The 15,504-nt window shown below is 38.8% G+C and overlaps 1 protein-coding gene across 25 annotated transcripts in view; it reads right to left on the bottom strand.

Moving 5' to 3' along the window:
• The window catches only part of NEB (nebulin), a 272,007-nt gene that overhangs the window by 74,176 nt on the left and 182,327 nt on the right, over positions 1–15,504 (bottom strand). For 22 of the 25 annotated variants that reach the window (XM_040357978.1, XM_040357987.1, XM_040357983.1 and 19 more), the window contains 6 exons: positions 12,090–12,194; positions 10,227–10,331; positions 10,025–10,129; positions 8,242–8,346; positions 6,332–6,436; positions 3,823–3,927 (listed from right to left, as the gene is read on the bottom strand). In XM_040357978.1, coding sequence (XP_040213912.1) covers positions 3,823–3,927; positions 6,332–6,436; positions 8,242–8,346; positions 10,025–10,129; positions 10,227–10,331; positions 12,090–12,194 — 630 coding nt within the window. Of the gene's footprint in view, positions 1–2,431; positions 2,537–3,822; positions 3,928–6,331; positions 6,437–8,241; positions 8,347–10,024; positions 10,130–10,226; positions 10,332–12,089; positions 12,195–15,504 lie in introns of all 25 variants that reach the window. The other 3 variants (XM_040357971.1, XM_040357981.1, XM_040357995.1) reach the window with 1 other exon arrangement.

Below are 15,504 nucleotides of genomic sequence, written 5' to 3'. Positions count from 1 at the left end.
AATTAAACCAATTTTGGCACATTCTGTGTTGCGAACTGAGAGGATAACAGTGGCTATCATAAAAAGAATAAGGACGCCTTGTTAATTTTTTGCAGTTTTGGTTCAATCATTGTGCGGCACACCAACGTTTAAATGTGTACAGTATCAAGCAACCAATTTGCTGATGTGACTTAAGCACTAATCTTTATATCCCAATATAAAATTTTTCATCACAATACTGGTCATTTGTGAATTGGACTTTAAGCCAAACCATGCAAAAAAAAAAAGTACCAATATGGTCACCTTTATTTCGCAATGCACAGTTAAGAAAAACAGAACTACTTTTGTAATGGCTTACCTTGAAATGTACCTGTCACTCATGCTAAAAGTCAGCAGACATTTTTTTTATGTAAGACTGTTATTTCAGAGAAGGTAAACTACTAATTTATTGTCAGCTCCGCTGTGGTGCAGGTTGTGTGTTTGTCTCATGCTGCAGTGAAGCTTCTGATTTCTTACAAATATTTCTTTATAGGACATTAAGCAGCTTAGGGCTGTGAATATGAACAGTAGTGATGTGCCTAGAGAACTATTTTGAAATATGTTTGCCTCCAGTGTCACAAGTTCAGTTTACAAAATTAATCATTTTTTATCATCACAGTCATGCAATTCAAAGCTCAAATACATACAGCAATAACAACACATATGTTACTATTCACATCAAGGCAAAACATCATTAGTCGTGACTTCACACAGATAACATGCAACTCTAGAAAAGCAATGTGACAGACAATCTCGCCTGTTGTAATGTGTTATGAAATAAATGGTATTGTGGCTCCAGTGAGTCTGCAGTGATAGCCTTCATCCCATTTCTGTCTGGGGACCTTTCCTTTCTGACACTGTTGTACTTCTCTGGATGTGTGAATCATTGTGTTAGGGTTGTTGTTAATTATCTGATGAACTGAACATGTGCGCTGTAAATTGCTTGGTATATTGTTGCTGTAAGTGGGCTGGTTACGCATCACATGGATTATCCATTGATTGCAGGGAGATTATTCTCAATTGTTCATTATAAAACTGGTGACATTATCAGGCAGACATGACCCCTCTCTATACTGCATATATTATTCTAAGTCTTTTTTCTTGCATTGAGGGTAGAATAGAACAGAAAACAGTATTTCAAAGCTTTAGATAGGATATTTAATTTAACCATCAAGTATAATTAGTGAAAGCATTCTGTGATCTACTTATACTATAAAGTAAATTCTGCAACTGTGCTAGACTCAGATCCTTGATTACATTTATTATAATCTGAGTTCAGTGTAGACCCTTGTAGAACGCAGTCAAAAAGGGAGTTTTTCTTAAAATACATTGCAATAATTAAATTCAAGAAATACATTTAGGAGTGTTTACTGGCAGGCTATAATGTCCCATAACTATGGGGGAATGGAGGTGTAGGGAGGTAGACCCCTTTGCCTGGGATATAGTTAAAGTTATGTGTTTCATGTTTCTGTGTGATGATACACCAAGCTAGCAGGTGGGAAGCCTCACTTTCATCATTCACTGCATGCGCTGCTACTAATGTGGATGCATGTCAGAGCTTACTGCATTTCAAAGAGGGCAAATTGTTGGTGCCCGCTTAGCTGGTGCCTCTGTTTGAAGTTTCCAACTTATTTGCAGTGTCGCAAGGTACAGTATCAAAGGTTATGATGGCATATACAGTTTCCAGAAAAACATTGTCTGGTAAGTATAATCATGGGTGACATGGTCAACTGATCGAAAGAGACAAAAGACAACTGCACAGGGTTATGACCATGATTTTTTGCATGAAGAGTGGTATCAAATTCCAGTATCCACTAAACAAGACTTATATTTGTTAATTCCCAGGGCAATTCAGGCTGTAGTGGATGCCAAAGGCGGTCCAACACTATATTAGGTAATGATTTTGTTCTTTTACCATAATTTTGTCCAACCACTGTATATACCAAGTATAGCTTAGAGATATATGGAAACAAATGCCTAGAAGGAGGTGTTCATCTCTACAAAGTAAGGAAATTCATCTATTAGATAAGTATCACATTTTGTCTTGGTGACAATGGCCACCAGGACAAATAAAGAGAGTGTATCTACCGAGATGAACCAGAAACATGAAAGGGAGCTTGACACGAGTTCTAGTCTATCCCTACTCTATCCAAAACCAACTAACTTTAGCAATCATTACATTTGTAATCAACTTTTTAAGTATGATTCTAACTACACTGCTGTGAAAAAGATTTTATTTATCATTTTTATTTACATAAAGTTCAGTATTAGGCTATTAAACTAGTGCTTTGTCACCAATTAGTGGGAAGTGCTGCATAATTTTGCATAAAGACAGCGTAACATCTCTGAAAAGCTCAGTTGTGTTAGGAAGCAAGGGTACATGGCCTGTGCAGAGTTTTGTCTTTGGAATTACCTGACTCCACATGCTGGTGTTGTAAATGGCCTGTAACATATCTGGCCTCTTAATTTCATTGCAGCCATGTTCCCGCAGCATCTTGGCAGTAGATTTGTACTTTTTCTGTTCATGCAAAGACCAACGAAGAACACTGGTGACATGTAAGACAGCACTAGATCCCTCAAAATGCATGTGCAGGGATGTAGGCAGAGAAAAACACTTTGTACTATGGAAAGCCATGGCAAATAAAGATTTTTCAGAGGTAATCTAGCATTCATATTTAAATTCCTTTCAACACATTGCAGTTTGCATTATATTTTTAAAATGTATGGACACGTTTCACTTTATCAGATTGTTATAATTGTAATGGGAGACGATAATGGTTTTAGCCAATTATATGAAAAAAAAAATACATTTATGGGTTTTTAATTTGTTGTTTTTTATGTTTTTTTAATATCTATAAACATATTCTTTTATATTATAAATTACAACTAACACATAATAAAGCATATATAGCTTATAGCATTATAGGGTCGCTAAAGAGACATTACAGCAGGAGGTCCCTGCTTTGAGGACCAGTTTGTTTGAATAAAACTTCAGACTGAGCCACTTGATAAGGGATGAATGACGGTGATAAATTGTGTGCTAAGTTCAGCTTGAGCAACTGAATTTTGCAAGCGAAAGGCTTTTTTTAACAAGGGGACAAAGAGATAGAAGAACACAGGTCAAAATTAGTCTGAATTCAACCTACTGAATAAGCTGGAGAATACAAGATGTATGGAAGTAAATACAAACATATGAGATATATGAATTCTACCTCATTAAAAAAAAAAAGTATATATATATATATATATATATATATATATATAGAGAGAGAGAGAGAGAGAGAGAGAGAGAGAGAGAGAGATTTTTTCTTTTTTTTTAACATAAGAGAGATAATATATTTGTATTTTTATTAATTATTATAATTATTCAGTCCTAACTATAATAAAGTAAAAGAGAGCATATGCACAAAACCACTATACATTCTCCCAAGTGTCCATGTATTCTGTGATTCTCACTGCAAATATGTACAGCTCAAGATCATAATACATTTTGAGATATTTTACAACAATTTATGGTGTCACTTCTGATAAGTAAAAACAATTACAAAAAAGGTATATTATATCTTTACTTATAGTCTGTTTTGATTTAAATGCCATTATATAGAATCATAAAACCTTTTTTGCCATGAAAATTCCAAGTACAGAAAGTATCTTTTTCTTAGGCGCACTCAAACATGGAGGATCAGTTGAGTGGCAAGAACACTAGAACCAAGAGAAAGTAATTTTTTCTTGATGACACCCCACGCAAACGAAGAACAGACGGGCCACCAGCCTGCATTAACTGGCAATGGGCAACCTTGTTACCTGGCTGATCTGTTCGCTGGCAGTTTTAGCCAGAAGGTGTCGGGGGTCATCCACGACAACGCTGTAGTGCGTTTTCTCCTTCTCATGGGCAGCTTTGTATAATTTCTGCTCAGAACAGTACAGGGAGATTATAGCTTAATAAAACACAATATAATTTGTAAACAAAGTCAAGAGTTGGCTTTGGGTAAATGAAATATTCGATACAAAAGTTGTAGTAAGAATGGCAATAGAGAAAAATATTTTTTTTGTGAAGTAATAGAAATATTATAGCCAAGGTACAGTAATACAAGTATTTTTTAAATCTGTAAAAAAAGCAGAGGAGTTAAACACAATTATATGATAACAATTAAATAACACTTATTACCGTTACAAAAATAAAACACATAAGACTAATGCCTTAAAAAGTGTACTTCTTTTTTTAGTGTAACAAGTGCCAGCTAAAACGAACACTATACTATAACTAGTCTAGCCATAAAAACAATTCAGAAACCTACCTCTACATATTTTATATAATAATAAAAAGTTGCTCAATTAGGTAAGAATTAAAGCTATTTACAATGCTGACACCAAGTCTGATTAGGTTCTTTCTACAATATCTTACCATAATCTTTACTCTAACTGTGTTTTTTTAACATTGCTATGGTGATAGTCCACTATTCAAAATATATATATTAGTAGATAAGTTTTTTGGCTTGTTTAGAAACCAAATGTAAAGTGGTATGTAGTAGCCAGTAGCATCCAATTGGAACTCTATTGATTTTCATAGCCATGAGTTATATGTTCTTCAATACATAAAATAATATGTGTGGGAATATGTATTATGATGTATACTGTTGTATGGTATTATTATTATTATATTGGAATTTTCATTAACTTTTTTTATGATGAATCATAGGATTTTTCTTTCTTTAAATAAAATGCTCTCATATGTATTTGAGAGACTTTTTAAAGTTTTTAGGCAATAATGTTGTAATAATTAAGTGATAGTTTATATGTTTTTCAAATTTCTCCTAAACTGAAAGTTGTTTTGGATATGCAGATACTTTCTGCTTAGTGAACTGGCCCCGAAGTGTTCATGGAAGGAATCATTTGGATTTGCACTCTGAAAATATGATATAGTTAGTAAGCTACACCATGTCAGCTGTACAATAGTGTGGAGGCAGTTGTGCCCTGGGACTGGCAAGGCATGGAAAGCCATAGGTTACCTAAGCTTGGGTTCACACCACTGCTATTGTGCTGCACCAGCCAGTACTGCCCAACACATACACAATGCAAAGACAAAGCAAAAAGCCTTGCTTTCGATAGGTGTAGTACACACCAATGCACTGCATTACTGTGAACTGCAATGAAATGATGCAGGTATTATTTTATCGAAGCACGTGGCACGGGACCACATATCACCACAGTGTGTCGCAACACGCTGCTATGCAGAGAATTTAACAACGTTTTATTTTTGATACTTCAAATAAAGTTAAAAAAAAAGTAAACAATGTTAAAAGAGTTGTATATCATTTATAGGTTACGTTAATCCAGTAAGTATCTTATTGCCTCTCGGGGGTACAGCAAGGAATTTTTTTCCCTGCTGGAGCAAATTGGATCATGCTTTGTTTGGGTTTTTTGTCTTCCTCTGGATCAACTGTGGGTATAGGATTTGTATATGGGATTGTATGATTTTTTGTTTCATTCCCTTTTTTTGGTTTTATTGGTCTTTTTTCAACTAGACTAACTATGTAACTATGTAAATATATCATACTACCCCTCACTGCTCCTACACAGCATAAACAAGCGGCCACATGTAATGCTGTGCTGGTGTAAACCCAGCTTAAAGGGGAGTTCCAGTCTTTTTTTATGTTTATTAAAAGTCAGCAGCTACAAAAAGCATAGCTGCTGGCTTTTAATAAACATACATTTACCTGCTCCACTATCCAGCGTGCGCCACCTGGAGCTCCGCTCCTATCCCCCCTCTCTGCCGACGCCTTCATCCTAACTGTGGGCACAGTTTTTAGGTTCACGGCCGGGCACTCACTGTGCTTGCACGAGCGGCGCTGTGCTACCTAATTGGACAGGCGATCGCCTGGGACCTGTCACGTGTCCCAGGGAGGGGCCACCGTAGGCGATATGGCATATCGCCTAAGCGGTCCCTGGGCGGAAGAAGGAAGTGGGACAGGAAGTCCCACTCCTCCTGAAGCCCCCACTCCCCCCCAAAAAATTACATGCCAAATGTGGCATGTAAGGGGGCGAGGAGTGGTTCAAGCGGAAGTTCCACTTTTGGGTGGAACTCCGCTTTAAGTCGGAAAAAAACACAGTTTGAAGCCGTATGGTGATAAATCTTCCTTATCTTAGTTCCTATAAGACACTTTCTTTATAATTGTTGTGCTGTGTGTGAGCAAACTCTACAGAATAGTGGTCCAGTAGCACTGGGCCTCTTATGATTAACCTGAAACTGGAATAAACTACATTCTTCAATATCATCATTCAAGACCCTTAAGGCAGTGACTGACAACCTCACCTCATTTCCCAGTTGAGTAGCATACTTAAAGTGATTGAGCAGAGGAGTATCTACTGTGTACTTGAATTTGGACTTTGTCTTTTCAAAGTTTTCGCGGTACTTGTACTGTAGAAGAAGAGAGAAGAATTGATCAAAATCAATCAGTTAGGCTTATGTAATAGGGAAATAACACTAACCAAAAGAAAGTAGCCATATTTATATTTCACTCACACAGCTATAGTAAGCTGTACTTTGCTTGGTTACTATGGGTCACTTTGCACATCATTTCGATCACTTTATTTTAAAAGCCTAAATCCATGTAAGGAATTCCTACCATGGAACAATCATACACTGGATGTGTAATTCAGAGTGAGAGTAGGCAGGGAAAAGTGCAATTATCATGTGAACTTGATATGGCTTATATATATATATATATATATATATATATATATATATATATATATATATATACATATATATATATATATATATATATATATATATATATATATATATATTTAGATATATAGATAGATAGATAGATAGATAGATAGATAGATAGATAGATAGATAGATAGATAGTCATGTCCGAAATTGTTGGCACCCCAGGAATTTTTCCAGAAAATCAAGTATTTCTCACAGAAAAGTATTGCAGTAACACATGTTTTGCTATACACATGTTTATTCCCTTTGTGTGTATTGGAACAAAACAAAAAAAGGGAGGAAAAAAAGCTAATTGGACATAATGTCACACAAAACTCCAAAAATGGGCTGCTCAAAATTCTTGGCACCCTTAACCTAATATTTGGTTGCACACCCTGAAACCAGTCGCTTCCAATAACCCCCCTTCAATCCATCATGAATGCTGCGGCCAGACTTATCCACATTACCAACCGCTCTGTCTCTGCTACTCCTCTCTGTCAATCCCTATGCCGTTCCTTCAGAGTGTATGGGCTGGTGACGTCACCAGCTGCATGGTGCTCAATTAGGAGTTATTTACTGTACCTATGGGCAAGCCTTATTATAGGCTTACCTATAGGTAAAAGTCATGCATGAGAGTTTACTCCTACTTTAAAACAAATAAGAAATGCAGCTGGAAAGCTGCATTTCCTTTGCACCCCGCTAGACAGCGCTGAATGGTGTGGAAAGAAAATGGCAGGGGTTTCACATAATTTCCCTAAGCTCCTACAGATAGAGCAATGCTGACAATGTAAAAGACTGTTGGCTTCACTGTTAGGGATATCAATGGTGCCAACAGCTATGCAGCCACAGGAGCAGCAAGTATGACAATGTTGAAATAAAAGCATTGTCACTGTAACAAAAGAAAATTGTTTATCCAAAAATTCCACTGGCATGACCAATGGGCTTTTACAAAATATCCCAGGGGATACTTAAAAGAGAAGAGCGGGAATAAAAAAATAACAAATAAACTTGCGCACTCATTAAGCTGCAGTATTGATCCAATGATCTGTCCCCCACCGGCTCTACACCTAGACCTGAGCAATCACTGACTGCTCAGTTCTTGGTCTTTACTGAGCAGAGTCTGAGCAGTGACTGTCAATCACCAGCTCTCTGCTCTGCCCCTCCAGCGCTCACTGGAGTGCCGGTTGAGAGGCTGAGCCTGCTGCCGGTCAGGCATCTGGGTGAATTCTGACATTGTTGTCAGGTTGCCTGCAGAGCCTGGATCAGCTTTGTGATGTGAGGTTTAGCCCACTGTCAGCTAAATCTGGGTCACAGGAATGCAAAACTAAGTGCACTTCTGTGGCCCACAGGAGATGTATGGCCATAAGAGCTTAGGCTTTACTTCTTTAAAAAAAAAAGAGCTCAGTCTTACTGGTGTGTGCAGCATATGCCTCATATAATAATTTTATAGCTTGGCTATATCCATACCTTATGGAAAACCCTACTGAAAAAGGTGCGTTTGTACTTACTGCACTGTAGAGTTGTTTGTTTTGTCCAGCCAGAGTCAAGTCAGGTGTGTCAAAGGCATAGCAGCCAATGCCCTTCAGCCATGTCAAATCCTCTTTGTATTTGGACTGCAGACAAAAAAATTAAGTTATTACACCAGCATGAAAAGTTTCCATTTTTTTTAACCTAAACATGCAAGGGAATATTAAAAATTATTTTTGCTAACACATGATTGATTTATTGGAGTGAACCCAGATTCCCTTATTTACTAGTCTCAGTAAACACTGACTAAGCAAAGTGAACACTAACCCTTTCTTAAGTAAATCAATCCATTGATCAACTACATTGCGCCCTGGTTCACAATGGGTACGATTTGGAACGATTTGAGATGCGATTTGACATGTCAAATCGCATCTCAAATCGGCGGCATTTGCCGGCACTTGTCGGCAATGGCACTGTCCTAATCAGTGCGACGCCGCATCTGCGATTTCAAAAAGTAGTTCCTGTACTACTTTTTGCGATTTTACCGCGATTTTGAATTCGCAGCAGTGTGAACCTAGGCTAAATCATGTATCCTCCACAAATGACACCTTTATCTTTTAACTATCAAGAGGAGAAACAGAAGAGTGAATACATCTATAGCTGAAGCATCAAAATCATTTATGTTTTAACAGATGTATGATATTTTTCATTTTTATATAGAAAAATAATTAAAGCAAATGGAATATTTTCTGTTTAAAAATTCAATTATTTCCCAATCAGTATGCTGGCTCTTAGCTTTGTTTTACTCATTTGCTTTCTCGCATGATTGTGAAGAGCCTTAAATCTCAACTAACCATCTGCATTTATTACTAAAATGCAGTCTGGCTGAAAATACAGTAATAAATATGCTTGTTTTACTATGTGTAGCAGCACTGGTCAAAACAACCTTGAATTGGCAGTCATACCAGTGCCATAGGCCTCGTACACACGACAGAGTTTCTCGGCAGAATTCAGCGAGAAACTCGGTCAGAGCCGGATTCTGCCGAGAAACTCTGTCGTGTGTACACTTTCGGCCCGATGGAGCCGCCGAGGAACTCGTCGAAAAAATAGAGAACATGTTCTCTATTTTCTCGTTGTTCTATGGGAGAACTCGGCCCGCCGAGCTCCTCGGCGGCTTCAGGGCTGAACTCGCCGAGGAACTCGACGTGTTTGGCACGTCGAGTTCCTCGGCCATGTGTACGAGGCCTTAAACACAAAGTCCCTACATAAAGCTGCAATTAACAGCATTTATGCTACTTGCGCTATTATTGGAGCAGTATGTGGGGGAAGGAGGGCATGTCGGACTATTGTAAACCTAGACCACTGAGTTGTGTGAAAGCCAGCATTCTGGCAGGAGCCCAACTAGTGCTGGATACCTTTCCCAAAATCTAAAAAAGGTAATTTCATTGATGCAGAGGAGCCGGAGGTACTATTTAGGTTAAGTTTAGGGATATAAAATAACCCCAGAGATGTCGCATTCTCTCCAGTTTACAAATATACTTAGGACAACTTGCAGCACCACCATCATCATTTAATTTGTCATTAAGACATGCTGGTAGGTAAATTGGATCTCATCCAAATTGGCCTAGTATATATGTATATTTGTGTGTATGACTGTGTGTCCCTAGCATGTCATGATCCTACGGGGTAAAAATGACGCACCAGCCAAGCAGATACTGGCTGGAAAAAGCGCCCAGAGGCGATTCAGTTCGCATGCGTTGCGCTATACAAGTCATTCATTCATTCATTATGCAAATAAGGTATCATATAAAGCCAATGACTTACATCGCTAATGGAATCTGTCACTGCGCGGTGACGGAAGTACTCAGGATGATCGGGAATGGATCTCCAGATACCCAGCTGGCTAACATACTTCTCCTTATATTTAACCTAAAAATAAAAAATAAATATATATATAAATGAAGAGTTTAGAATTACCATGGATGGAAGAATACAGAAAAGTGTACATATCCTGTTAGCCACTCACACTGCTGATGTCATCGGTGACTTTGCGGTGGTAGATGACATCCAGGGCATCTTTCACTGTGTGGTATTTACCCTTGGCTTTCTCAAAGGTTTCTTTGTAGCGAAGCTGTAGGAAATAGGAAAGAAGTGTTATAAATGGAATGAGTATGGGCTAACACCAAAACCTCCTACCTCGTTCATAATTTGGCCTTTTATTACATAAAAGAGTCAAACATTGTAAAGTTCAGTTAAAGATCAGTGTAAACATGTTGGCTTTGGACTAATCCAAGTAAGCTAAACCTCTAGAGATCTTGACTCTGCCATCTAAGGGGTCTTTCTTCATTGTTGCAGAGACATTATTAAAAAAGCTAATATAGTAACTGAGACCCCCCCCCCCCCAGCCATCATCCTGATTCTTGTGATGGTAGCAGCGTGTGGATGGAAATGGGAACTCAGACGCAGGGATCTCTCTACGTTCCATGCGACACTGTACCTAAATAAAATGTATGCCCCTTTTTTCCCCACAAATAGAGCTTTCTTTTGGTGGTATTTAATCACCTCTTTTCTTTTGTGCTATAAACTAAAAAAGACTGATAATTTAAAAACAAAACAAAAAAAAAACAATATTTTTTACATGCTATAAAACATATCCAATGAAAAAAAAAAGAAAAAAATTAAATTTCTTCATCAATTTAGGCCAATATGTATTCTGATTTTTTGGTACAAAAAAAAAACCGCAATAAGCGTATATTGATTGGTTTGTGCAGAAGTTATAGGCCCAGATTCACAAAGGACTTACGACGGCGTATCTTCTGATACGCCGTCGTAAGTCCGAATGTGAGGCGTCGCATCTATGCGCCTGATTCATAGAATCAGATACGCCTCACTGTTGCCAAGATACGACTGACGTAAGTCTCTTACGCCGTCGTATATTGGGGTGCATATTTATGCTGGCTGCTAGGGGCGATTCCGTATATATTTCCGCGTTGAATATGCAAATGAGCTAGATACGCCGATTCACTAACGTACTTGCGCCCGGCGTAACTTTACCCCTCATAAAGCAGGGGTAAGTCATGTTAAGGTATGGACATCGGAAACGTCGGAACAGCGTTGTATTTTACGTTGTTTGCGTAAGTCGTACGTGAATGGGGATGGGCGTAGGTTACGTTCACGTCGACTAAGCATTGAGCCAGCGTAATTTACGGAGAAAATTCGACGTGTTACTGAGCATGTGCGCATACGCCGTTTGTTAGGCGCGTCATTTACGTGGGGTCACGATTCATTTACATACTACACGCCCCCTACCAGCCTACTTTGAATTAGGCGGGCTTACGCCGGCCAATTTACGCTACGCCGCCGCAACTTACGGAGCAAGTACTTTGTGAATACTGCACTTGCCTGTCTAAGTTGCGGAGGCGTAGCATAAATAGGATACGCTATATATGTTTTCTGATGCACAGGTGCCACCCGGTAGCACTTTGATGATATTCAGCACCAACTGTTTTCAGTTTGAAGCTTCAAAAGCTTCAAGGTAGAAGCTGATTGGCTACCATGCACAGCTGCACCAGATTTTGCACTCTCCAGTTTTAGTAAATCAACCCCACAGTTTAGTCTTACGTACCTGCATTCCGCATAACTCCTGCACTAACCCAGGTTATTGGTGATTGCCTTAAAACTAGTTTAATCTGATTTAGAAGTCCATACAGCCTTGTCTTGTGGTGAAACTAGGTCCAGGTGTACATTTTCCTTCATATTCCATGTTTATAGGGGTACAAATTACAGATTGTGATCCGCATAGTGCACATTTTCCTAACTTTGGTGCTCTATGTTAAACAGGCTCAGACAACACAGTCAGCAAGTCCCCATAACAGTACAGAATACTTACGTCGCTGGCATTGAAGTAGGCTTTCCTGGCTCTCAGAATGAATGGAGTGTCAAGCACAGTAGTATATTTGTGCTTCAGTTTCTCGTATTGAGCTTTGTATTTTTTCTGGAAAAAAAAAAATAGCAATAATATATCTCACTAATTATACAAAATTGATTGAAATATTAATAATAAGGTATATTATATTGCATTCATGAATAATGTAAGCTCATTTACAGCTAATGAATGAACTGCGTAAGAGTGGAATAAGTCACTGCTTTATCACCTGTATCACATTGCATTCTCATAAAAAAAACTTAGTCAGCTCTTCACACTTCTAAAAGTTTGTAACAAAAACAATAAATAATTCAAGAATTGTATCAAATCTGGCTCCATAAATGCAAGATTTTACTGGCCAAGGCAAGACTGTGTCCAGGGAAGGAAGAACCCCACAAAACAAATTAAAAAATCGAAACCCTAATACATAAACCCATCTAAAGCCAGAATGCCCCAATAACTATGCGTTCACACCTATGCTTTTTTTGTTGGTTTTTGCAGAAATGCACTACAGTTCATTTAAGGGAAAAGGAAAGTAACTGCTCCAGATGAATGTGCTTAGGTAATCAGTCTCCTCCTAGAGACCACGGGTGCTGGCAATGCATATAGCAGAGAACAAAGAGAATGTTTGGACAGCCGCAATCCAAGGAAAAAATTCCTTAAATAGCCTTTATTGGTAAAATTGGATAAAACACTACATGCCACGGCAAGAAAAAATCAGGACATCCACTGACGCGTTTCACATTAACACTTAGGGCCAGATTCTTAAAAGGCTTACGACGGCGCAACGCCATTTGCGCCGTCGTAAGTCCTAATCTGGCCCTGCGTATCTATGCGACTGATTCTTAGAATCAGTTACGCATAGATATCCCTTAGATCTGACAGGCGTAAGGCTCTTAGGCTGTCAGATCTTAAATGCAATTTTTTTTCCCGCCGCTAGGTGTCGCCTCGTCGTTTTTCCCATCGTCTATGCAAATTAGCTATTTACGGCGATTCCCGAATGTACGCGCGGACGACGCAATGAATTTACGACGTTTCCGTAAGCGTAAACTTGCCCCTGCTATATGAGGGGCAAGTTTACGAAGGTCCGTCGTAAGCCATGTTAAGTATGGCGTCGGGTCAGCGTCGTCTTTTTCCGTCGTTTACGTCGTTTTCGTAAGTCGTTTGCGAATACGACTTTACGTCAATGACACTCATGTCGGCGTCATTGACGTTTTCCGTCGTGAGCTGGAGCATGCACACTGGGCTATTTTTATGCCCGGCGCATGCGCAGTTCGATCGTCGCGGGGGCGCGCTTAATTTAAATACAAGCCGCCCCCTTTGAATTACGCAGGCTTACGCCGAGCCATTTACACTACGCCGCCGCAAATTACGGAGCAAGTGCTTGGAGAATACGGCACTTGCTCCAGTAATTTGCGGCGGTGTAGTGTAAATGGCTTACGCTACGCTGCCGCAGATTCTACCAGAATCTGGCCCTTAGTGCTTACTCACAGCCATGTTAGTGTGAAACGCGTCGAGTGTGTGTTCTGATTTTTTCTTGCTGTGGCATGTAGTGTTTTATCCAATTTTACCAATAAAGGCTATTTAAGGAATTTTTTCCTTGAAGTGCGGCTGTCCAAACATTCTCTTTTTTATCTACAGTTCATTTAACCTAGTTTCCTATGTGACATGTTCACATCTATGTTTTTTTTCCAGCCACCACGTTTTTGGAAAGGTTCAGGGACTTTTTTTTTAAAAGCAAAACTTTTTTTGCTTTTTTGGTTCAATAGAACCTGCAGGAGCTGCAGAAAAGCATGTAGTGCCTTGATTTTACTGCGATTTTGCCACAATTAGATATTTTTTTATCTGCCTAACAGCAAATTTGTCAAAAAAAGCATTAAAAAAATGCAAGACATAAATCCTGACAAAATCGCTGTAAGGTTGTGTGCACAAAAATGCTAAATGCACAGCAAAAAAGCAATGCATAGGTGTGAATCGAGCCTAAAGAAAGAATTCACAATATTAATAGGTCATATGATGAAAATTTGTTAAACAATGTAGTAGAGACCATGGTCTATAATAATTGAGATATCACACACAATATGTAACAGCACCCCCACCCCCCCCATATGATAAATGCATGGTCTATGTGCATATACAAAATGGTAGAAGAGATTAATATGGCTGAAAAAGAGGAGGGGCTGTTAGAACATAAGAGGTTGCATGGTGGAACTAGACCACTCTGTTGCATTTCAAGATATCACTATATATGGTTTAAACCAACGATACTCTGGGTTCAGATCCCACCAAGGATGCTATCTGCAGGTAGTCTGTATGTCATAACTGCATTTCTCAAAAACTGGCCTTTGTTTAGTAGATGCATTACACAGTGAGCCCCTTTCGAGGAAAGGGATTAAGTGATTCTATATATTTTGTAAAGTGTTATATATAGTTACAAGGCAAGGTTGAATAAAGACAATAGTCCATCCAGTTCAACCTGTGCAGGTGTACGTGTGTCAGTGTCTTTAATTATTTCCCATATTTCTGTATGTTGTGTTCTATAAGATGCACACCCAAGAGTCTTTTAAAAATATCCCTACTCCCTGTTGCCACCTCCGATTCTGGAAGAGAGTTACACAGCCTATTGCCCTGACAGTGAAATCCCCCTTGCACAGTTTAAGATTAAATCACTTTTCCTCCAATCACATTGTGTGTGGCCCTGTGTCCTCTTACACTCCCTTACACTTTTTTTTCCTATGCTGGGATCACCATTGAGATATTTGTAAATCACTATTATGTCCCCTCTCAAGCATCTCTTCTCCGGCGAGATTTAATTTAGTGCTTGTAATCGTTCCTCGTAATTGAGGTCGTCCAGTCCCCTTATTAATTGTGTTGCCCTCCTTTGGACTCTCTACAGTTACAGCTCATCCCATCGGAGGACTGGGGACCAGAACTGGACGAAGTACTCCAGATGTGGTATAACCAGAGTTTTATAAAGTGGCAGAATTATTGTTTTATCCCTGGAGGATATCCACTTTTTTATGCATGCTAAAAGTCTGCTGTGTTTGGTGGCTGCAGCTTGATATTGCATGCTTTTGCTGAGTCTGTCTTCTACTAGGACCCCCCAGATCTTTCTCCATCCTTGATTCCCTCTGTGGTTCTCCCACAGTGAGTAGTTTGCATTTATGTTTTTTGCCCCCAAGTGCATTACTTCACATTTCTCCTCATTAACCTCCCTGGCGGTATGATTATTTCAGAAAAAAAGGTGCTGAAAGCGGTACCATTATTTGCAAGGAAATAACTTTCCTTGCAAATTAGGAATAACTCACTTAAATCTGTCCAAACAAGAGTCTAGTAGGCATACCGGGTATGACATTTTTTTAAAAACAAAATTATAAAT

The sequence above is a fragment of the Rana temporaria genome, chromosome 6 (genome assembly GCF_905171775.1).
Source record: "Rana temporaria chromosome 6, aRanTem1.1, whole genome shotgun sequence".
Classification (NCBI taxonomy): Eukaryota; Metazoa; Chordata; class Amphibia; order Anura; family Ranidae; genus Rana; species Rana temporaria.
This window is presented reverse-complemented; position numbering and strand designations above follow the sequence as displayed.